Here is a 22,398-nt window from a genome sequence, read left to right on the forward strand (position 1 = left end):
AAGCTTTTGCGTCACTGTTCAGGTACATAACGCTGGCATGTTATTTGTTTTTGTTTACTTCTTGCCGACAACTATTCTGGAACTAATCTGGCTAAATATTAGGTAACTAACGTTAGATCTAGGCAACATAAAGCTTGCTAGTTCTCTAAAGTTTAACCAAGCCATGATGTTGAGTGACAGGGGCAGTGTGCACTCCCGCCCCCTTTTATGTTTTTGCTCGAAAATAGTGAGGCAAAAGTCTTGTCTATTAACAAAGTATTTAATTCATGTTTATGTTGTTGGTGAGAGGCAGGAGGTTATATTTTAATTATTTTTTTACATTTAGTGTCAAAAATGAAAGAAAAGAAAACACCTCGCCACATGCCTTGGAGCTCCTATGCAGTTATGTGTTGCTGTGCTATGGTAAACTATTGACTAACTCAGTATATGTAACTTAAATAATTGCCACATTTGGAAGTAGGATTGCTGCTGATTGTTGTCAAAGCACATGTATGGTGCTGACCATAGTGCCCATGGTGCAGACACAATAAAAGCAACATCTGCGCAATATAACACAGTCCAATGCAAAATAGCCCAATAGTATTACTATTGTGAGGCTTATATTTATTGACTCTCTTATTCATTTTATATTGAGGAAGAACACACTCTGAACCCAATGTTGTTTTTCATTATTATTGTTATGTTGCCATCTACACTTCAGACTGCAAGGCTCTGCATCTTTTTTCTTTGTGTTATGAAGTCCAACCACACCTACCGTCTACCAATGAATTGGAAAGGATGGGTGATGCTTCGTCTGTTCTGCTACTTTGGTTGTGATGCTGCAGAGAAACATGTCTATAAATGATGATGCCAAGACTCTTATTTTGGCACTTCTCTCATTCAAGGCTGTACTCCAACCCTAACCAGTGTACTCTATTAGCTTTTATAACTGTCATTTCTATTGTAAGATGTTGCTATGGGATAAAACGGAAATTCTCGAGTACATACATTTCTGTTAGGGGAATTTATAACAACCCATTATTTAACAAGCAAAAGGCATCAGTTATGTAATTAGATTATGTATCAGGTGTAGCTGATATCAGGACAGAACAGAAGAAAGACATTCAAATTCAAAAAATCCCATCTGGTTTATTAGCACTGTACATAATAGTGATTAGTGATACATCTTTGTTTACAACTCTTTGTTGCAGTTTAGGTCTAAGCGTGAGGAGGAAGTTACTGAAGGAAGAAGAAAGTCCATAAGAGTGACTTGCATAGTGTCAAGGGTAAAACGGGGTATTATTGGTTAGATTTACGGAGCTAAGAAGCTTAAAGGGTTCTTTGAGAAATTAGCGGAGAGTTAGGAACACAATTTGGAAGTAGTTGAGGTAAATGCTGCAATGTCATGGCCCACCAAACCAGGGGTCACGGTTTCATTTCTTGTTAGAAAGGATGGCGTTGATTTCATCCTCTGGTTTGAGGCTATGCCATTGGGCTATTGGCCTACGAGGGTTTGCCAGCATGTCTTCCCAATGGCATTGCTCAGTCCCAGTGCTTTTAATGCCCAGCAGCACTTTCCCGATGGCATCATTCTTCCCAATCTTATCATAGTCCAACACAGTCACTGCTACCTGCACCTTCTATGAATGAAAATACACACACACACACACACAAAGAAAATCAATGACATTTCTGATGATTTGTGTGTGTGTGTGTGTACAAATATAGGTACCTCTATCTGTTCACATGCCACTTCAAAGCTGAAAGACTCGTTGTAGTAAGGGTTTAAAGTGTTCTTCTTTGTCGTTGTTTTCTTTTTCTTGAGTCTTTTCCCATTCTGCATTAAGTGGAGCTTCACATAAGGGTCTGACAGAGAGAACAGAGAGGTTTTACGTCAGAGCGACAGACTCACAGCCTGGCACTGTTGCAGTTACTCCGGCAGTGAAACACAACATCTATTGTAGTAGCTCCTGACAATTCCCATGAATTAAAAACTGCTTCTGGACACACCACTGAAAAGCAGTTCTAAGGCCTTAATGTTCAACCGGGGTTAACAAATCTGGGCTATTTAGGGTGCATCTAGTTTTATTATGAAAAAATAACTGAGACATTATTTATATTTTATATAACTTGAAGAGATCTAAATCATTTTTTTAAAAGCGTTACTTTACTGTGGCCCTGAAGTTGTTTGTACTAAAAAAAACTCCAGCACAATAATAGCCTGACATGGAGCTTAAACTTAAATCTAATATAAATACTTTTTACTGCTTGACTCACCGGATAATCCACCCACATCCATTTTCTTCAGGTTTTTGGCCTCCAAAATCACCACAGTCAGCTTCCCTGCAGAAGGCACATACCTCAAGGACAAACATATGTCTCCAAGCCGCTCACTCTAATACAGAGAAAAAGAATTGAGTATGTTGTTGGGGAATTGGCTCGAAACTTATAAGCGTAAATATCAAAAGGAGAAAGTATGTGATTTTACTCAAGCCAAAGAGACATCATCAAGCATCAGAAACCTTTTTCTCTAAACACAAATAAATACATCATTGAATCAAATGAGACCCAGTTTTAAAAATAGTGTTTACCACCGAATAACAATTTTGGAAAATCTAAAAGCAACATTCTTTTCCTCGTATGCAACTTTGTGCATCCCTTTTCTCAGGTTCAACTCTCACTGTGTGCTCCCACCTCCTCCTTCTCTGCCTTCTGCAGATCCCTCCACTCCTGCAGAGACTGGCTGAAGTCCATACTGCTCATCAGTATCTTCACATCTCCAATGGCATCGTGTTTTGAGAAACGGTCAAAGTCGTACACAGTCATCACCAGTGTCTTCCCGCCCAGCTCAGTGTATGGTACCTACAAAACACACGTCAAAGACAAGAACCTGTCAATAACACATCATGTACCATGTGCTGATAGTGTACCCAATCAGTCATGATACATTTTTAATTCATCAATTTACCTTAAATGTGAAAGTCTCATTGAAGTTGGGTTCAAGAGTCTTCCTATGGACTTTGGTTTCAAACTTTTTCTTTTTGTCCGGGAGCAGATAGAGTTTAACATAGGGGTCAGAACTACCGCCCACATCCATTGCAGGAAGTTCAGCAGCCTGCAAGATGCCGACTATCAGCTAGAATGTGATGGCAAAGGAAATTATTAACAAGAGATGAGAATCTGGCTGATCGACAGAGACAGGAGAAGTGTTAGAATGTTGGCAGATTGTGGGCACGAACACGTCATAGTGAAAAACAGCAGCTCACCGTATTATCTGTGAAGTTGTAGTCTAATGTGAAATGTAGTCGGCCCAGCTTCTCCTCATCCTTGGGCTCATTATCTGACAGCTCTGTTTTTTTGTTACCTTCATCTTTTAGCGGCTGCAAGACGCACACAAATCACATGCGGTTAGAGAATATAACTTTACAAGTAATCAAGGAAGACCTTCTGTCTCACAGCTTGTGGAGCAGCTATTTGTGCTGTGTTCCTGCAGTATAGCACTACACAGCTAGAGGCAGTCAAACAAAGATAAAGCTACCATCTAAAGTTAATTTATTGTTTAAAGGGAACAGGCACATTTTACACCATCAGTATGTTTAAATGTGACCACCAACAACTCATCTCAGACATCAACCTTTACTACAATATGAGCAATGGGCGAAACATCCATTAGTCCTAACAAGCAGGGAGAGTTATATTAGTTCTGGGTGACCCGGATGTCAGGACTGTGATACATTGCAAGGACAATACATCTGCAGGGGGAGACTGTGTGTGTGTGTGTGTGTGTGTGTGTGTGTGTGTGTGTGTGTGTGTGTGTGTGTGTGCGTGTAGCTTACCTCGCTGTAACCTCCATCCATTTCAGTGTCAAAGCCTCCGTTGCTCTTCTCTTTTCCCTTTTTCTTGTCCTTTTCTTTGTCCTTGTTTTTCAAGCACTTCTTCCACACACACACAGCACACGACAGCACCACACACAAACTCACGAGGCAAAGGGCAGCAACAGCCCATGATGGCGCTGCAAATCCACATAAAACACACACATAGATGATGATACTCACACTTGATACTGTTTTAGTCAGCCACTTGAATACGGTGTTCAAAATGTTACCCTACGATTTCACCTCAAGATAAAACTATTTTTCTCACACAGTCTGAAAACACAGACAGAGGTAATCAAACATACAGAGACTAGAAGATAATCAGAAACACTGGGAAATACAATGCAATGCTATAATATTGTTCTTTTTAAGTCGTATTTTTGTCCGTGGTGTAATACTGGATTACAATATATTGTAAGGTCTTATCATTTTTCCATCTCCTATGCATTCTGCTTGTTCTATAGCATTATTGACACCAATATATGACTGTGATATGTGGTGGAAAAAAACTATTCAATAGTACCGAGTGAGTCCTATAATACTGAATACTGAAACAAGAAGCATTGAGGAAAGACGTTTGTCCTTTAAGTATTTATTCTCTGCGCAGAGAAGACTCAATCATCACACAGAGTGCCTGTGTCGTCTGTGGGATGTAGAGAGTGACCTGTGTGCCGTTTGAGCACATCTTTTAAAGGCTCAGAGCATCAAGAGAGAAGGCGGAGAAGGTGTGTTTCTCCAAGACATCTGGTTTGTTTCCAATCTACACATTTCACAATAGTACCTGAAATAAAACATTTACTACAGATCCTAATCTATAGATCCTGTGGTTTACTACCTCTAAGCTAAACACTCAGTGATTACTATCTGCACGCCCTACGTCAAAGGTCTATGACTGATCTATTCTAAACAACAACACTCACGGCAGTTTAGATTTATGACTAATCTAATCTAAACATGCTCGCAGTCCTCCCTTCCAGATTCTTCCTTGGAAGGGAGCTGTGGCCGACATACAGTGCAGTAGTAAGTTAAACATAGAATAAAGCATATAAGCAAGTCATAGAATACAAAGTACTTCACGCAAAGGAATTTTCTATCACAGATATCAACTGGCATATTCAAATACAAGATGACGTTTTTTTATGACTCTCTGTTATAAATGCACACAGCATCACCAGCAGTATGCATATACGACTCTGGCACGTCTGAACTTATGAAAGGAAATAACTTCCACACAAGAGAAACTGATCATGCACTTTAAGCAACATCTATATCATGTCTCATTTGAGTAAATGCTTTTCTGCTTCACATGCGTCACCAAAAAGCTCCAGAATTACATCTGGCTTTGGTGATGGATATTTTCGTCACAAATATCTTTTAAGATGCAATGTTTCACGGCTGCACCATAACAGCTCGCTGGCATTATTATATACATTTATGTTATACCTGACCTTTAGATTACTGAGATGTCTAACTCACTGTGGATGCTGTGCGGTTCATTCATGAACTTGTTGTGACTGTGGCCTCCAGGTTGTTTTTGGCCTGGAGTGGTTGTTGCATTTGGCAAGTGGGTCGGGATAGCTGAGGTGCCTGGTGAGGCCGTGGGAGCTCGACGGTTCCCAGTCATTATTTGAGGTGGGACAATAGATCCAGAGTTAAACTGGTGGAGAAACGGAGATACAGATTTATTTTGTCTCAGCTTTAAAATAGCAACTTGTACAATATATGGAACAAGCAGAAATATAGGCAAACCTGTAAATCCCCTCCAAATGTGCAAATTAATTTGAGGATCCATCCAAACAGACCACATAAACACACACACGCCAAAGCATAAATGCTATTGATAAGATGTATTTGTAGCAATAATCTGACACTGTATGACCATCGGTATCAAATGACTTCTCCCGTTTCTGCTGCCCTGGCACTTGAATACAGGATATGCAAGCAGCTGTCTCTACCAAACCTGCTGACATGGAGGGGAGAGGGACGGAGGAGGGGAAGTAAGGTGGCAGCGTCACGCGTGGACTGCTGCTGTCCCACAGTGAGCTTCCAGGGGTGAGAATCATGGGCCAAGGTCATGCTCAGTATGTGAAAGAAAAGTCCCACTGCCAAGACTTGACTCCCAAGTGCAAAAATGTTTTGATTTGTTATTTTGTATTCTGCAGACATCACAGGTATTGAGTATCTGGGGTTGAGTCAGCAGTTGTGATCAGACACTGATATCAGAATATGTCTGCTTTTTTTCTGAAAAGACAGAAGCCACTACTGATTCACTAACAGCTGCATGAGAAAACAGAAGAATTCGAGGTGCATCCAACTAAATTTAAATGATGCCAAAAAGAACAGCATGTCTCACACACAAGTCTTTAACACTGATCATGTTATTATCTATTTTAAGCATTATTTCTGATTCTGATGTGCTTTTTTGAAAATGTAATTAACAAATGAATTATAATCAATAATTCAGAGCTTTTATATTTGTATGTGCGTATGAAACAAAAACTATATTTAAATTGTGAAAATGTGCGTCTTTCTCTCATGTTTGACTCATCCGCACCACACGGTCCCCTAATTCAGTTGTTAATGCAGCTTAAACTCTACACCTGATCTAAAAAGGTTGCAAATTCATTACAGGATTACAGGATATGGAATATAGTGCCTCTGCAACATTGCAGCTCTTTACCTTAAAAATGACAACTTCAGAGAGCTTTGTTTCTAGCTTGACATTGGACATTTTTTCAACCTTCAGAAGATGTGAATCTTTCAGTAGAAACAAAAGAAAATAACTGAAATTTAAGTTACAAACTAATAAATTACCCATGAGGATTTAGTTGTTGTATCCGGTAAACAGCAGAATGACCTGCACAGACCTGATTAATATGATTTATCTGCATTCATGGGTTTATGAACAGTTCCTTTTTTCACTCAGCACAGTCGAGAGAAAAATAAATCAAAGTACTTTTCATTGATGAAACAAAGAGAAAGAACAAAAGGACCCAGAGACATACCTGTGTTCAGTCGTCCACGCAGCAATGTCCAGACTCACAGGTACTCCTTTTCTTGACAGAGAAGTGGAGGAGGAGGATGAAAGATGACAGGACCAGAGAGGGCAGGAGAGGCGGTGGAAAACAGTGAGGTAGGGAGGAGTTTTCTATCACCAGTTCTTAGGCATCAAGAAGAAGAGTGCAGGTGTATAGAAGCTGGAGCGAGAGAGAGGAAGGGTGGGGCAAGATAGGGTTGGGATAGGTGTAACTGCAGCTCGGTCATCTGGTGATGCTTCCCTCTGTGTGTGTGTGTGTTATGTGTTCCTTGTGAATGTGTTCTTTCCTGTCAATTCAGGTCTCATGGGAGCATGGGTGCTTATTTCTGACTCCCCACCTCTTGTAACCTCTGTCCCCAGCCCGACAAGTCACCCTCACCGGGCCACTGATGCATATTCATTAGTGTAGTGACATGGCTTTTTAAATGGCTCGTTAGCATAGTGAGAGTTCAGCAATAGAGGATATACACATTCAGAGTGGACAAGCTATGTGTGTGTGTGTTGGTGTGTGTGCATCTGTACATCTGGCAGTAGCTGCAGAACTGTCTCATATTGTCTATGTATAGATGATGTTGCCTGATTTAGAAAGTAAGGATGTGGTTTCTGCAGCAACACAGAGATCAAGTTCCGGCCCCGCCCCGTTCACCTTGAGGTACCAGAGATGCACAGAGATGCTGTACAGAAGGAGGGACGGAGGGAAATAGAGGGGGTAGGGGGATGGGCAGGGGAGTGGGAGCTCGACATAACCTCTGTCTGTGACTTTTGAAATATACACTATGTTTTTCTTTTGCTTATGACAAACATTTTCGATCAATTTTGACTATCACTCCTTAAGGATTTGCCATTTTGGGCTCAGCACATTTATGTTTGAAGAAAATTAAGCTTTATTTATTTTTGAGGAGGTCCCATTAAAGAAATAGGATTTATTTTACAAGGGAGGCCTGAGAGCAAATGACATACAAACGTCATTACAACAAGACAGTTCAGTCAGGCAAAACGGCCGTCACATATACAGACACACAATTTGAAACACTTACAAATATTATTAAATATATGTTGACGTGGTTATTAGCTCTAATCTCGACTAAAGATGTCTGCAAACAATAATGTTTCTAATTTACTAAATACAATCTGATGTTCATTTGAAGGAAAACAGCCATTGCACATGTGTTTAGTGACAAAGGGTGTAAATAGTGTACCTAAGACCTTTTTAAAAACATTTTGACTTGTCATAAAGCACAGGTGTTACTAATAACATTAACGATGGCTTCGTTCTATCCAAGCATCCCAGCAACCAATGACAGTGTAACTCTTTGCCAACATGCACAATAGCACACTAACCATTAAACTTAACCAGCTAAATGGAATTCATTCAACCATCATTCATTCAGTCTTTTTTATTGTTTAGGTGTCTGCTTTTGCTGTGATAGGCCTGTTGTGCTGCACATTTTCTTACGTATTTGTCTCCACATAGCACCACTATTATCAGCCCTGTAAAGCCATGCTATCAGATAATGAAAGGAGATATGATGTTAACAGCCAACTTGTTCATGAAAACATCCAAACTGGTATATAAAGTCACTTAACACTCCCATTAGCAGTAAGCATTTAGCATGTAAAAAAGGAAACATTCCTTTTGCACACACACAGTGTAAAATGTACACTTTATGTGTACCAATAACACTGTTATATATTGTTTAAATCAATTTACAAACATGATCTTGGTTGTAGGGATATAAAACAGCTCATACCTCCACTCGCTAGGGGGCAACAGTCATTTCTGATCTAAATTACATCTACGTCTGAAACCACAGAAGAAGCCTCGTCTCTAGGATACAGAGAAAGCGTTCCTGCTGGACTGATGGTGAGTTCTCTCAGATTATAGCATTAAGTTATGGGGAAGAAACGGATTGTTTTTGTTTGTCTGCCAGTTAGAAAGTTGTGCCTTTAAGTCATGTTTATGGTCTGTAATAGAATAAGCGCAGCCGCTGTCGCTTACTAGTTCTAGCTAACTAGCTAGATAGCGGATGCTAAAATGCTATCTAGCATATAGCATATAGCAGGCTGTTGGTTAATAAAGTTAAATGTTATGTCTCTATACAGACTGTACCACACATTTCATACATGCATGCAGTGCATTACTTATAAAGTATACATAAAATGTGTCATACACTATACTGAATAATGTATAACAGTATGATTAAAACATTATAAATCACTGTTTAGGTTGTATAGTGGATGCATATTATGTTGTGAACAGATATTAGTAGAAATAGTTATTTGTAATCAATTATTTATTATGAGTAATGCTGAATACAGAATACTCATTCTGTGAACTGCAGTTTAAAGCCAGGCTGTCTTAACACGGTAGTGATTCATTAACATTTGAAACTGAGAACATGTGATGTAAGCAAAGACCCAAAATTGACATCTGCCATGAGTCAAATGTTGGTAGAGTACAATCGTGCTGCATACATGATTTTATTTATCCTTTTGTGCCCACTTGCAGCATTTCTAGCCAATAATAGTTGAATGCCTCTGGTATGTTCCCCTCTATTGATTTTCATTAGAAGCCAAAAACGTCTATCTGAATACTGCCTATGACGCTAAATCAAAAGAATAAAAATACTGTGTCTGTTGTCTGTTTCTAAAATGTATATTTGTTTGTTTTTTGGAATTGATAGTTGAAACCCTTGCCTATCCTCAGCATGTGTGCCTTTCAGGGTGCGGGGATGCTGCCGGTGGAGCATCTTCACCTGGAACATGTTCTGCAGACTGTGTGTGTGCTGGAGTCAGTCGTCCGCCGCAGTTTTGGCCCTGAAGGAGGACAGGTGCTGTTCACACAAGACACAGGTCGGGCCATGTTGAGCCGCAGTGGGGCTCGCATTCTCACTGCACTACGACTGGAGCATCCACTGGCCAGGTAACACGCACTACTCTCTCTCTTTCGTGGTCTTTGTCAAGGGTCCTTTTGTTTTGTGATGCATTTGTGTGTTTCTCATTTTAGGATGGTGGTGGAGTGTGTCTTGAAACACAGCACCATAACAGGTGATGGGTCCAAGACATTCATACTGCTGATGGCGTCATTACTACGGATAATTCATACAACGGCCTGCAAGGAGCCTAATGTGTCTCGCGCCTATAACTCCAAGGCAGCAGCAGAGGCGGCCGCTGCCAGGCACTTGGCTGACAAAATGATGGCATTTGCATTGGAGGAGCTGCATGATCTCATTGCCGTAGGAGTGGTCCCGTATGGAAGCTGTCTTTCTTGGGAGGATTTTACGACGCAAACACAATTACAGGCGCACACAAACAATCACTGTGTTCAAAATCTGCTGGCGTCCTTCTTTCATTCACGTCTGGGTCGCGCCCACTGTGACTTAATGAGCAACCTCACCTGTGAGCTGCTCACTCACTGGAAGTTTGAAAACGACTTACCTTCCTCGTCACTTCACTTTGTAAAGGACAACTTGGCGGCCTTGCATACGCCTGTGTCAGGCTTCCCTATTAGTTGTTCCCATTTGATTAAGGGGCAAGTCATTCACAGGGACTTTGCTGCACCCTGCCCTCGGACTGACCACCAGCCAGTTAAAGTGGTCGTTTTCACTGGGTTCCTGCAGCCAAAATTGCTCCGTGCAGAAGAAGGGCTGGAGCTGGGGTGCGGAGAAGAAGGGAAGCAGAGAAACATTGTGCAGTTTAGCGCCTGGGCAGAAAGGTCACTGGAGCGTGTCATTGCGAACCTGCAGAGTTTGGGCGTCTCTGTGCTCCTGTCTGCAGTGAAACAGTCTGCGGCTGTCCTGGCTTTGGCTGCACAGGCAGAGATGTCCATTGTGGAGTGTGTCAGTGAAGACGAGCTGTCTCTCTTTGCCAGGCTAAGTGGGGCCACACCTGTCAGAGACTGCTGGATGATTGAACCAGAGCACGTTGCTACGCTGACCTTTTGCAGACCTATACTGCTGGGAGCCCATAGGTATGAAAACATGTCTTTATTTCCCTCTCATCCACTGTGTATAAGCAAAATCACACATATGATACAATGAATATTGGATTACACAAGTTTTTTTCTTCTTCTTCTTCTCTTCCACAGGTATGTCCATGTGGCTTTCCATGATTCAGAGGAAAGGGTTACGGTCAAACCCTGTAGTCTGGTCATTTGTGGCCTGGGGGAAGGGCAAACTGACCAGTATGCTTGTGCGCTTCGAGATGCTATCCGCATGCTACTTTCAACTTGGGAGCCCATGGGTGTCACTGCAACTACAGCATCAGAGAGGACCCGGCAGTCAAACAAAAGCACATCTTTACATACGGACAATCAGATCCCCAATGCAACTCCCTTCAAGCAGTGTGTGTTGGAGCCAGGCTGTGTTATAGCTGCTGGTGGGACATTTGAGTTTCTCCTAAGCCATGCCCTCCTACAGCATGGCAGCAGTTGCTCAATTTGTGATGACACAGTGATGGGTGTCCCTGCTGTTTGCCAGCTCTTGGCAAATGCTCTACTGAGCGTGCCACGACAGATTTACTCCCACAGTCCACGACGTTTCCTGCTGACTCAAACCAGACTCCTGAGTTTTGTTCAAAATCATTCGCATCCTTTCAGCCTCGCACACAAACAAGAACACAACACAATCCTCATACGGGTCGGGGGTGATCGTGAATGTCCTCTAGAGGAAGGTAAACTAACCAAGCATTGTTGGAGAGAAGCTGACGTGTCACCAAAAGCTTTTATGTCGGACTCGGGCCTTGAATCTGTCTCCTGTAAATACCAGGTACTTTTGGCCGTGCTGCAGTGCGTCTCAAGTGTTCTCCGGGTGGACACCGTGCTGCACACACACACTGCCTTACACACGCAGTCACACAGACTTCCTAACGCTTCCTGGGAGGAAACTGACGACGAGGCAGAAGACTGAGATTGTATTATGTCCCAAGATGAAACCCATAAACATATTTTCTCTCAACACTTACTCGGGTATCATTTGAATATATTGTTAGAGCCGTTTTGTGTATGTCCACAGTGTTTTTTTGTCTCTTCAATATATTTGTAATGCAAGTTTATACTTCCACTGAGATAGTAAACTACATTTCATGGCAGCACTGTTGTGTGGTTCACTTTATTGGCAAATAAAATGTTATGGTGCTTCTGTACCAACCTGTCCTGTAGCAAGGTTAGGTTTGGCAATAACAGTGAAAAAAACAAACATCAAACAACCTAGTGTTGATCTCTGTATAGGACAGAATGTGCCATTGTTTTCAAAATAGTTTGATCTTTATCTCCTGTGTTAATGGGAAGTAGTGTGAGTGAGTAAATGTGGATGTTGGCCTCTTTCCTCGTGAGTTCTCATTAGGGTTCCTTTTTTTCCTCCACATTTCTCTTTCTTATCTCAGTTTCCTGCCCTCTTCCCCTGGCCAACACATTCTGTTACATAAAAGGCATACGCACAGAACAATATGGAGACATGGTCTCACGTATAAACACACTCCTTTTTATAATCAGTGTTATCTCTGTCGTGGGGATGGGGTGTCTGGGAGGGCAACACCCAGCGATCAACAACCAAATCAAAGTGTACTTCCTTGCGATACAATCAGAAGAGGAACTCTTAACTCTATTCTCGCCTCTTTTTGGTAAAATAGTGAGTCACTAAAAATGGCTAGATTAACTATCTTACATAATTGTGCACTGTTTACTGTAATCAGTGTGTGCACCTAGTTTTAAACACAGATTTTCCAGTTTAATTGTGATTGCATTACTCAGAAACACAGACAGCTCATGGCTTGATTTGTGCTTTGATCAAACTACATGAGTCACACTTGTCGGTCCCAGATATCAAAGAGGGGGAAGCTGAGGGGAGTATTCAGAATGTTTTTTTTCCCCACCGCACACAAAGAGAATAACCTGGAGGTTGTTTTCAGTCTTATCAAGGCCCCTACGCCCTCCTAACCCTTACATGATCCCTATATCCTACACAGCTAAATCTAACATACCGAGCAGACAATCTGATAATGCATCAATCTAATAGTGAAGATTTTTCTTTCTAGTTAATGAACTTTACTCACTGACCTTTTGAGAATAGGCTTAATGAAACATTACAGCTCATTTGTCTCTTTTACTGTGTGTGTGTGTGTGTGTGTGTGTGCGTGAGTGATTGCGTGCCATAATATAATCCCTCAGAGCCGACTCAGTCAGTACATTTTGGTTTATTTGGTTCTCGTTAATATTTATCTCTGTGAAACATAGTGTATATGGTATAAACAACCCAATCTCTGTAAAATAAAAAGAACATTATAAAATACAAACCACATATTAAACCACATGTACTATATAACCACTAACTTCATGAATCTTTTACAAATAAAACAGAAGACATTTACAAAACGTGACAAAAATTAAAGGCGTTTTTTTTTGTAAAGGGTGAGTAAAAAAAGCGAACAAATGTCACAATGAAGGAACTAAGATGCTACTCGGTCACCGCAGTTCACAGCTCGGCATTGAATTGGCTACTAGCCACCGTGGTTTGACTTTGATGTTGTAAGAAAAATAATGTCATTGGCTGCTGCTGTATTGTGCTGAAGTGGTACTGGCTGCCTTTTTTATGGCCCTGATCCATGACTCTTGGTCATGGGTGACCCCAAGTGATAGCAATAGAAGTGTGATCAGTATACAATAATATGATCTTTTGTTTAGATAATTAGCAGTTCACACAACACTAATTTCAATCAAATGACCACAAAATTACAAATGTCTGCACTACATTGCCACTGAAGAACAGCTGACACCCATTCTATAGTTGGGCCTAATAACCACATCACAAGCTGGGTTTAAGTGTCAGCAGCACAGTTATAACTGATGGATTATGTAATAATCTGAAATATCTGCACCCAGCCTTTCCTTGAACAAGTAGTGTTTCTATTGGCAGTGGGGAGTCATGTGACTCGAATGACATCATGCAACATTAACAACAGACTCTGGGATGTGATGGTGGGTGTCACACCACCTCTCGAGACTTCCTGATGGCGCAGCACAGGAGCATGCTAAAGATCATCCCAAACACCTATGAAAGAGAGGGAGACGTACATTGTGTTTGTGTTTGATTATTTCTGCACTGCTTTCATCCTCCAGGGCAGCGGACACTGAAATTCGATGAGTTACAGTTAATACCAAACTTACCATAACAACACCGATGGTGATGCCCACTCCTCCTATGACGTGCAGTTTGGAGTCAAACACATCATCAATGGCGTCAGGGCAGCTCTGCAACACACAAGCACAAATCCTTTCAACTTTCTCCGAACCTATGCTGAAACATGGTTTGTGGTGTGGCACAGACGGCTTGAGAGCATGCAGGCTCCAGTAAACCATTGTTGCTATAGTAACACTGCAAGGCAATTGAGGTAATTATGCTGTAATTATTAGAGGAAGACTAATAAATTACTATAATAAACCATCATTATGAATTTGACAAACGGTAATATCTCCAGCTCTCGGCTAAAACATGTCTGACATCTGTTTGATGCTCTCTCGTATTGATTGTTTTTCTTTCTTTAGCTCTTGACGGAAGTGCTTGGCTGTGTGTGCATCCAATCTATACAGACATCGAGGGTAGTTGTACCTTCGCAATGAGCTCCTCAAGTGGGTCTCCCCGGGGACAGGTGTCTTTGGCAGATTCTACTACAGAACCAGCTGGCCCGCAACAGTTCAGCTGTAGACATACACAAAGTCATATAGCTTTAAAACAAGACGGCGGAAGGAAAAACACAAATCTCTAATGCTAAGTGTTTAAAAGGAATAGTTCAACATTTTGTTTCAAGTTTTTAGTCCCCAAAGTTTTGTCGTCACACTGCACAGAAATACTGGATGCATAAAATATTTAGCAAGAACTCTCTGAAACAACAAATGTTTTTTTTACACAACAGTCCACAAATGAAACATGTAAGATTCTACATGTTCATTAGTGAGCTTTAGAGGTGCTGGTAGGCTGGTTTGTGACGTGTGGAGGCTGTTGCCCCCTCCTTCAAGTCTTTACAGGCTAATTGCCTTCAAGCACACTAACGAAGAAAGTGAATGAGCTTATTTCCTAAAATGCTGAACTTGTCCTTTGAGGTCATTTGCTGAATCTGCAACTTCTAGTCATCATAAACACTGTGGATAATACTTGTTGTGGAGAGTTTTGAAAATTATTGCTAGGTGACATGAAATAAACATTTGCTTGAAAAATACCTTTTGTGCCAAATTCCTTTTGGATATGATTTGAGTCAGTCTGAATTATATCGAAGCAGACGATGCTCACCCCGGTTTGAATCACCCGCAGAGTCTCTTTGAGTCGCTCATCCTCTGTGTCCTTGAACTTATTGTAGGTCTGTACGTAGAACGTTGTGATATCATTCACCACCTGCAACACAGCAGCAAACCGGGAACAAACATTTTATTTACATAACTCACTTTGCATTGCTGTACCCTTCATTTTCTGATTTATTTTAGTTTGCGGCTTGTATTTTGTCTCTACATGTTGTTGTTTTTTTTGTTACTGCACTGCTTCGAATGTACTTCTTTAAATATGCACGGTGCTTGTGACTTTGTTGAAAAGTTGAATACAAATAAAAATGATCAATGTAACATCATTTAAATGTGTACGTTACCTTGCTTTGGTTGGAAAATGCCCAGATTCCAGCCGCCACCTCAATGGCAAATATGATAAGCAGGAAGAAAAAGAACTGCAAAACGGAGAGACAGAATTAAACTCAGCTGATTGTGTGAATGTGTGCCTCCATGCATGCGTGTGCTCATGTCTTTTACACGCATGTGTGAACAAGTGAGGTCATTTGAGTGTAGCTGAAACCAATTTACATAGGCTCCTCCTCCTGAGAGATTTAGTACAAGAAGATTAGGGCCAGACAGGACGGGAGGGAGGATGGGAACTAATGTAAGGAAATCTAGAGACTCTTCTCTGGCCTTGATACTGTTCAGTAAACTGAATGTAGCTTATATTTCTTAGCGAGCCCAAGGTCCGTCCTCAATCCACACTTGCTTAAATTAGATAACAAGTCCAAGTTCTGCTGAGTGAGATCACTACGAAAACATTTTAAAAATAACTCAGACAGAGAGAAAGAAACTTGTGGTTTCTAAAGAGGTTAAATCCTCTGTTAGTTAAGTCAAAAGTTACATGAAGAATAAAAAGTGGTACAAACCAGTCCCAGCATCCAGGGGGACTCCTGGATGGCCCCACAACATCCCAGAAAACCCACCACCATCATCAGTGCTCCAGCTCCAATCAGGATATATACACCTACACATACATGTAGAATATCAGAGATACATGCAAGCACATTTTGTGTTTAGCAGAGCTCACATAATCCCAAACTGTGCTTTTACCTTTGCTTAAATGATAATGGGTAATGTGTCCAGCTCAAGGACTAAGAGGATCTTACCTGTGTAAAACACATATGGAGAATCTGCTCCTTCAAACAGGCCTTTGGTCTTTGGGTCGAATCTTAGCCACAGGCCTATAGCAAAGACAGCAGTGCCTGCAAGCTGAAACACAACACATTTAAATGTTGTCGTACAGCACTGTAGTTAGTTATAACCACACTAAATGCATTGTGCACACTGTACATGGTCAGTCTAAAATGTGCAGTAGTAGGATTAATCATTATAGAGAGTGTAACAGTGAGAAATTAAGATCAATAAATGTTCGGAGAGGAAGTAAACCCACTCCATGTTTATGCATGTTGTCAACTCATTTAGCAGATTATGATTTCACCACACCAAATAACAATTATCTCGATGCTGTCTGCATTTTAAAACTCTTCTTCTATCAGCTGCTCCCAGTTGTCATTTCAAATGTGCACTGACATTGCCCTGGAAGCCTTATCCAGGTCTCACCCTCACAAACTTTTTTCAGTCCAGGAAGAGGTTTCCGCAGTCTCTTCACCAACTCTTCACCAACAACTCTTCATTATTGATACTATAGTGGTATTAAAACACATTGATGGGGAGCATGAAATGCAGTCATGTGTGCATGTCAATGTGTCTGTCTGCAGAACGTGTGCATGTGTCTACCTAGAAAACAAGACCAGTCTCACAATCAGAGAAGAGAGACATGAGAGTAAAACTCTCACACATTCCCTTATTCATCAGTATATGTATTGAATATTGAGACAAAGTAGCATGGGAATCCATCGACACATAGCTGCATGCATGTTATTACATCTGCAGTACTTGTCTTTTTACATACCATGAGAACAAAAATGCATACATGTCTGTATTTTACACTGGTGCCATATTGTGTATTGTTCATACACTTCCTTACAGGGCTCGTCAGCATAGACAGGTCAGTGAATATTTAACAGTGAGAGCCTAACTGAACGATGGCAGTCTGTTTTATTCAGTAGGGGTGCGTATTTCTGTGTATATTCTACTGTTCTTTTGAGCTTTTTCACTGTGAATACTTTCTGTTGTTTAATCTTTTTTTTATGTTCCATTGTATGAACAAAATGACAGATTAGAGCAAACCACAAAAAGGACGAATGTACAAAAGGAAGCTTCTCCGCCTCTCTCTCTCTCTCTCTCTTGTTCTCTCACACACACTGGCGCACAACACATTAAGACACAACAATAAAAAAGTAAAGCACACCTACCCAAAAGAAAAAGTTGAAGACAAACATGGCATATTTCACACACTTTATTCCCCCAGTAAAAGTCATGCTGATTCCGTCTACACAATGCACTACTATGAGTAGGTAATAGCTAACTTCTTCCCAGACAGGAAGTGAAGCATAATGGTGCCAGCTGATAAAGGTGGTGGACAGAGAAACTGGTTTCATGACCACGCCTTCAAACTATCACCTGACATAGGGAGTGTCAAGAGAGATCATTGTGTATGTGATATGAATCATTCCCAGTGCTTCTTTCTCTCTTCTGTAACATGTCCATGCATGCGCAGTTTGTGTCTTTAACTACTGCATTTGTGCATGTTGTGCAGGCATACAGGTTTTTATGATCTGGGAGGTAGCAGCACTGTTGAGGCACGATGACATAAAACCTTTAAGTACTATAGCTAGCAGAATATTTACTGCTCTGGTGTCTGAACCATGTGTGACTATAGCTAATAGACTGCTCTGAAATATAACTACCTCCCACTCCTATACTCCCAGAAGCTGCTTTTATTAAAAGCAAGGTATTTGAACCCTGCTCTTGATGCATTGACACACAACTTTGCATGGACATTCCTGTTGCGTGCCGACAGAGCTGAGATCAGATATCTGTGTCATGTGATTTGTGGCTGCATGAGCACGGCTATGTCTCATATCTTCACTTCCTGCTCAATCCTCCACAAATGGGGAACATCTGCATTTATATACTGTATATGTGGATGTGATGTTTGAGCAGGCTTTCCATTTACTCTGAATGACGGACAAGAAGTGCACTACACTGACACTGCGGTTAATTATTATTATTATTATTTTACAAATAGTCCGTTTTTGCATTTTTGAATATCTGTGGTTGTGTTGCCTGGGTCATTTTCTCTTTCTCTTTCTCTTTCTCTCTCTCTCTCTCTCTCTCTCTCTCTCTCTTTCTCGCTCACACATATATACATACACACATTGGGAAATCCCTGCCTGCCCTGTAATGAATAGTTATCCTTGGTTCTATCTATAGCTGCACACTTTATAAACGTTCATAAAAGGGCAAAGCATCCATTCGAAACCACACACACATACAGAGATCACAAACAAACAGTCACAACCAGACACACCCTGCAGGCTTAGAAGGACACAAATAGCCTGATGGGACATCCAGGATTCATTCACACACAGGCTGGCTTGCATGCACAACTCTTCACATTACGTGAGGGAGCAGAAGTCTCAATTATTATTATATCAGTATATCATTCTCCACCACAATAACGCCCCCCCCCCCCCCCATTGCAATTATTAAAATGCCGTGCGCGCAAACTCCAGAGTTAAGTCAGCGCAGTAGAACTGGGTCACTTGGCCACTGGGGATTATTCCTCCAGCCAGCTCGGTCTCCACGCGTATTGGGACACTTTGTGTTTGGTGGTGGCCAGCGCCAAAAATAATGCGTAGGGCATCCCAGAATATAGCCTACTGTGATTAGCAAACGAGGACGCTTACGGTTCTGCATCTGGGACGCCATGTCATTTAATTCACTATAGTAACCTGCTCACACACCAACGCGCATGCACGCAAAGCTCTCTCTTACTGACACACACTCACACACATGCAATACAAGCAGGATGCATATGTTTATATGAGAACGCTACATTTACTCGCTTTAAACTCACCCAGAATATTAGGTTGAAGGCAAACATCAGGTATTTGATGCACATTTCTCCTCCCGACAGCGCAGCCATGGTGGTACTTGAGCTACGGATCTCACTTCTGCTGGTATCCCCTAATTCAGACCTACGGTAGAATAGAATACCTTCTAAATAACAGTCAGTATGCAGAATGAGGTTATTTGCCGACGCGCACTGCTACGCGCGCTGTGCTGTGCGCGCCTGAAGTGTCCGCCCCCACACATAACGGACTGCAAAAGCAAAGCCTCCTGAAGCTTTTCTCTCTCTTTTTTTTTTTCTTACAAATGTATTTGTTACTTTATTCTCAACCCGTTTGCTTCATTAAAATAACCCACATTTTTTTTTACCAATACTTACTATTAAGCAAAGCCCTAATACTTCTGCAGGATCTTTTTTGTGGGACTTTTCAGTGATGCAACGGTGTTAACATTCTTTCGCATTTTTATGGCTTTTGCCTCATTGTCATAGCCATCATCATTTAATATAGGGGCTTGTAATAGCATTTGCAACACTAAGTAGGAATAAGCAAGTTATATACTTATTGCACTATTTCTATATTTTGTGTCTCCAAAATGAGATTACAGATTACTTCATTTTGAAATGGTAGCCTAATAGCTCTGATAGTGAATCTATAGTCTGTGCTCAGCGTGTGTCCTTCCGGCATACAACAATGCCCTGAGAAGCAGCCTGCGGTGGGCTTTTTGACCGCAAATTCCTGCAGCAGCCTCGGCTGTGCGATGACGTAATTCTCCCAGAATAAGAAAGACGCGTTCACGGATTGAATTTATTGTACATGAATGAACACGGTGCACGAGTATGTCCACGCGATCAGACAGACAGCTCACATCACAAACAAACACAAAGTCACCAACCTCTTATTATCTGCTGCGGTATACATTTTATAGACAGTTTTTTGTGCACTACCTATAATTTATACAAATGTATGAATTGTAACTCATGCTTAACAATAGGTCTACATAGGTTACTAATGGTTTATAGATTAGTTATCAATAGTCGGTCATTAATAAGAATGTCACCATAAGGAACCATCATTTTCACCTGGAAAAGCATTGCAGAGCTTCTGGACCAAAATCCATTTTCAACAATTTATTAACTGTTAGAAAAATATTACTCGACACCGGGTGTAAAATCATTAAACAGGACATTTATTCTTGCAAGAAGGAACAGAGTTGAAACACATACAGGTTATGCGTTAAGTTGCTGCTCAGAGGTCTGTCTCTGAGTCTCTGGAATACATACTGCAGATAACACATACAAAGGCGTCGAAGCAGAATGATTTAGATAAAGTCTGGACCTCTGTTTGGACCCGTTCCTTTGACAATTTGTTCTGTCAAAGGTCATCTTATCCTAATATGGGAAGACGTTATGGTCTCAAATCAGCATACGTAAATACTGTCGCACACAACACATTTACTATCTCCCTTGACGAAAGGTCACTTGAAGATGCTAGAGAAAAACAGCCGAGATAGCTATTAGTGAAAAGGTTCAACACGAGGTCACACACTTTATGGAAGCAGCTGCCTATGTTTCAGTGACTAAACAGAACATTCTTTAAGTTTTCCCAACATTAACATTCACAACTGCCGACTTGAAAACGTAATACTCACTTCTATAGAACCCTTAATTAATATAATGACTTGCTAACACTTCTAACTGCAGACTTTTTAGAAAGTAAGAAACCCATTATATTTTATTACTGGATCACAAGCATTGATTACCGACATTAACAACTCTTTTAACATTACGCGCACACAGGTGTTTTTCAGTCATTCTGGATGATTAGACCTGTGCTCAGGTTGAAGATGGGTGGTGAAGCATGTCATAGCAGGAAAAATGCAGGTGTAATTGATAATAACATTAAAAACAACTCTATTTCAATTAGTGAGCTAGTTCCAGGGTTCTGGTATTGTGCGTGTTACCTCACTGGCATGGCATCCTCGGACAATTAATGGAACGGACCCATTGTTAACCAAATTAGTTTCACCCGTGCTTTTCTTGCTATCATAGATCATAATCTCTGCTGTGAAAAAGGTCTACGGGGCTTTTTTCATTTTTTTAGTTCACCTTTATTTAACCAGGTTTGTCCTATTGAGAACAAATATCTCTTTTACAAGGAAGACCCGGTCAAGAACAGCAGCAACACAGAGGTTCAGCAATTAACATGAAAGCTGTGACGTGTCAGAGAAATGAATGCAGCTGAATTCCACTTAGCCTCTTCAGCTTTTAGGGTCCTGGTGTTATGCATGCTGACTCACTATCAAACTGGAATGGCTTATTGGGGCTCTTAGATAAAACAGAGCCATCGTTAATGTTATTAGTAACACCTGTGCTTTTCCTAAAGCACCTACAAACCAAAGGCCCCCACCCCCACAGGTGTTTTCACTTGAGCCTGACTAGACCCTTTAGGACTAAGTGGACAGCTACAGACTGTGCTGGATCACTTGTTAATTTTCCTGACAACTTAAAACTTTGTCATGGTTATTAATATATTGAGTCTTGTAATTTGCAACACAGCTCCACCCAACAGCAAACTGAGGAGATGTCTCATGAAAACACCCCAGAGCACAATGTTGAAAAGTGGTGCCAGAATTGGATAAGCAAACATTTGGACATAATACTGTCTTTGTCTTTTGGCCAGATGGGAGGTGAAGTTTTCACCTGAGAGTGTTTATCCGTACATGTTCCCAGTGTGTGTGCGTGTGTGTGTGTGTGTTATTTTGTCGCAGCTTAGTCATGTGTTTGTGCACCACCACAGCAGTATTATTGCGTGCGATATCTCCAGTGAGTGTGTTTTCCACAAGAATTGTTTGGGTTGGCGCCGATACAGATACGTATGTGTAGACTAATCACTCAGCCAGGCGATCAGTGGGCATATCCTGGTATTGTCCTGCTGATCGTGTTTAATGGTGTCAGTCTGCAGGCACTGAGCTTTTGACAGAATTATATTCTGCCCTGTTTGACATAACCTGGTTTAGGGGATTGGTCTTACTGGAAAGCCAATGGCAGCTGGGCGGGGGTACGTTCTTTGCTAAAAAATATAAATGCTTGTTTGACTCAGACCATCACACTGCGTCAGTATGCCTTGACCGCGTGAGGTCTAAAAGTGCACATTTGGATTCTCTGATCTTCGATTGTGTTTGGTTTTCCTTTGCAACTGTGTGGATTAACTGGAGCC

The 22,398-nt window shown here is 41.2% G+C and overlaps 3 protein-coding genes across 4 annotated transcripts; 1 reads left to right on the forward strand and 2 right to left on the reverse strand.

Annotated features, from left to right (window-relative positions):
* Positions 1 to 1,412: 1,412 nt before the first annotated feature.
* On the reverse strand, positions 1,413 to 5,478 carry LOC142948010 (synaptotagmin-1-like). The gene is made up of 8 exons (XM_076089888.1): positions 5,331 to 5,478; positions 3,816 to 3,991; positions 3,246 to 3,359; positions 2,948 to 3,115; positions 2,674 to 2,841; positions 2,257 to 2,374; positions 1,712 to 1,845; positions 1,413 to 1,619 (listed from the first exon to the last, which is right to left on the reverse strand). The coding sequence occupies exons 1-8, from the start codon at positions 5,476 to 5,478 to the stop codon at positions 1,413 to 1,415; spliced, it is 1,233 nt and encodes a 410-aa protein (XP_075946003.1).
* Positions 5,479 to 9,599: 4,121 nt separating this feature from the next.
* On the forward strand, positions 9,600 to 11,979 carry bbs10 (Bardet-Biedl syndrome 10). Its single transcript, XM_076089889.1, has 3 exons — positions 9,600 to 9,814; positions 9,899 to 10,861; positions 10,979 to 11,979. The coding sequence occupies exons 1-3, from the start codon at positions 9,600 to 9,602 to the stop codon at positions 11,796 to 11,798; spliced, it is 1,998 nt and encodes a 665-aa protein (XP_075946004.1). The 3' UTR covers positions 11,799 to 11,979.
* A 1,088-nt stretch (positions 11,980 to 13,067) lies between these two features.
* cd9a (CD9 molecule a) lies at positions 13,068 to 19,382 on the reverse strand. Of its 2 annotated transcripts, none has more exons than XM_076089030.1 (8): positions 19,188 to 19,382; positions 16,312 to 16,414; positions 16,072 to 16,169; positions 15,523 to 15,597; positions 15,174 to 15,275; positions 14,496 to 14,585; positions 14,054 to 14,137; positions 13,068 to 13,937 (listed from the first exon to the last, which is right to left on the reverse strand). In XM_076089030.1, exons 1-8 carry the CDS (start codon positions 19,254 to 19,256, stop codon positions 13,872 to 13,874), a joined length of 687 nt encoding a protein of 228 aa, XP_075945145.1. In that variant the 5' UTR covers positions 19,257 to 19,382; the 3' UTR covers positions 13,068 to 13,871. The 2 variants fall into 2 exon arrangements, with proteins under 2 accessions (XP_075945145.1, XP_075945144.1); XM_076089029.1 differs by lacking the exon at positions 19,188 to 19,382 and adding an exon at positions 17,521 to 18,773.
* Between the last annotated feature and the right edge of the window lie 3,016 nt (positions 19,383 to 22,398).

This window comes from Anarhichas minor, unplaced genomic scaffold (genome assembly GCF_050575085.1).
Source record: "Anarhichas minor isolate MPS153535 unplaced genomic scaffold, ASM5057508v1 ptg000011l, whole genome shotgun sequence".
Lineage (NCBI taxonomy): Eukaryota > Metazoa > Chordata > Actinopteri > Perciformes > Anarhichadidae > Anarhichas > Anarhichas minor.

Excerpts from the sequence above, each read along its gene's own strand:
- LOC142948010 (XM_076089888.1), bottom strand. The coding sequence starts at position 5,478 with ATGACTGGGAACCGTCGAGCTCCCACGGCCTCACCAGGCACCTCAGCT. Across the intron at positions 3,360-3,815 it reads TGGATGGAGGTTACAGCGAG|CCGCTAAAAGATGAAGGTAA; the intron begins GTAAGCTACACG and ends TGCGTCTTGCAG. Across the intron at positions 2,375-2,673 it reads AGAAGGCAGAGAAGGAGGAG|AGTGAGCGGCTTGGAGACAT; the intron begins GTGGGAGCACAC and ends TCTCTGTATTAG.
- bbs10 (XM_076089889.1), top strand. The coding sequence starts at position 9,600 with ATGTGTGCCTTTCAGGGTGCGGGGATGCTGCCGGTGGAGCATCTTCAC. Across the intron at positions 9,815-9,898 it reads CTGGAGCATCCACTGGCCAG|GATGGTGGTGGAGTGTGTCT; the intron begins GTAACACGCACT and ends TTCTCATTTTAG. Across the intron at positions 10,862-10,978 it reads ATACTGCTGGGAGCCCATAG|GTATGTCCATGTGGCTTTCC; the intron begins GTATGAAAACAT and ends TCTCTTCCACAG.
- cd9a (XM_076089029.1), bottom strand. The coding sequence starts at position 17,706 with ATGAAACCAGTTTCTCTGTCCACCACCTTTATCAGCTGGCACCATTAT. Across the intron at positions 15,598-16,071 it reads CCCCCTGGATGCTGGGACTG|TTCTTTTTCTTCCTGCTTAT; the intron begins GTTTGTACCACT and ends TCCGTTTTGCAG. Across the intron at positions 15,276-15,522 it reads CATTTTCCAACCAAAGCAAG|GTGGTGAATGATATCACAAC; the intron begins GTAACGTACACA and ends GCTGTGTTGCAG.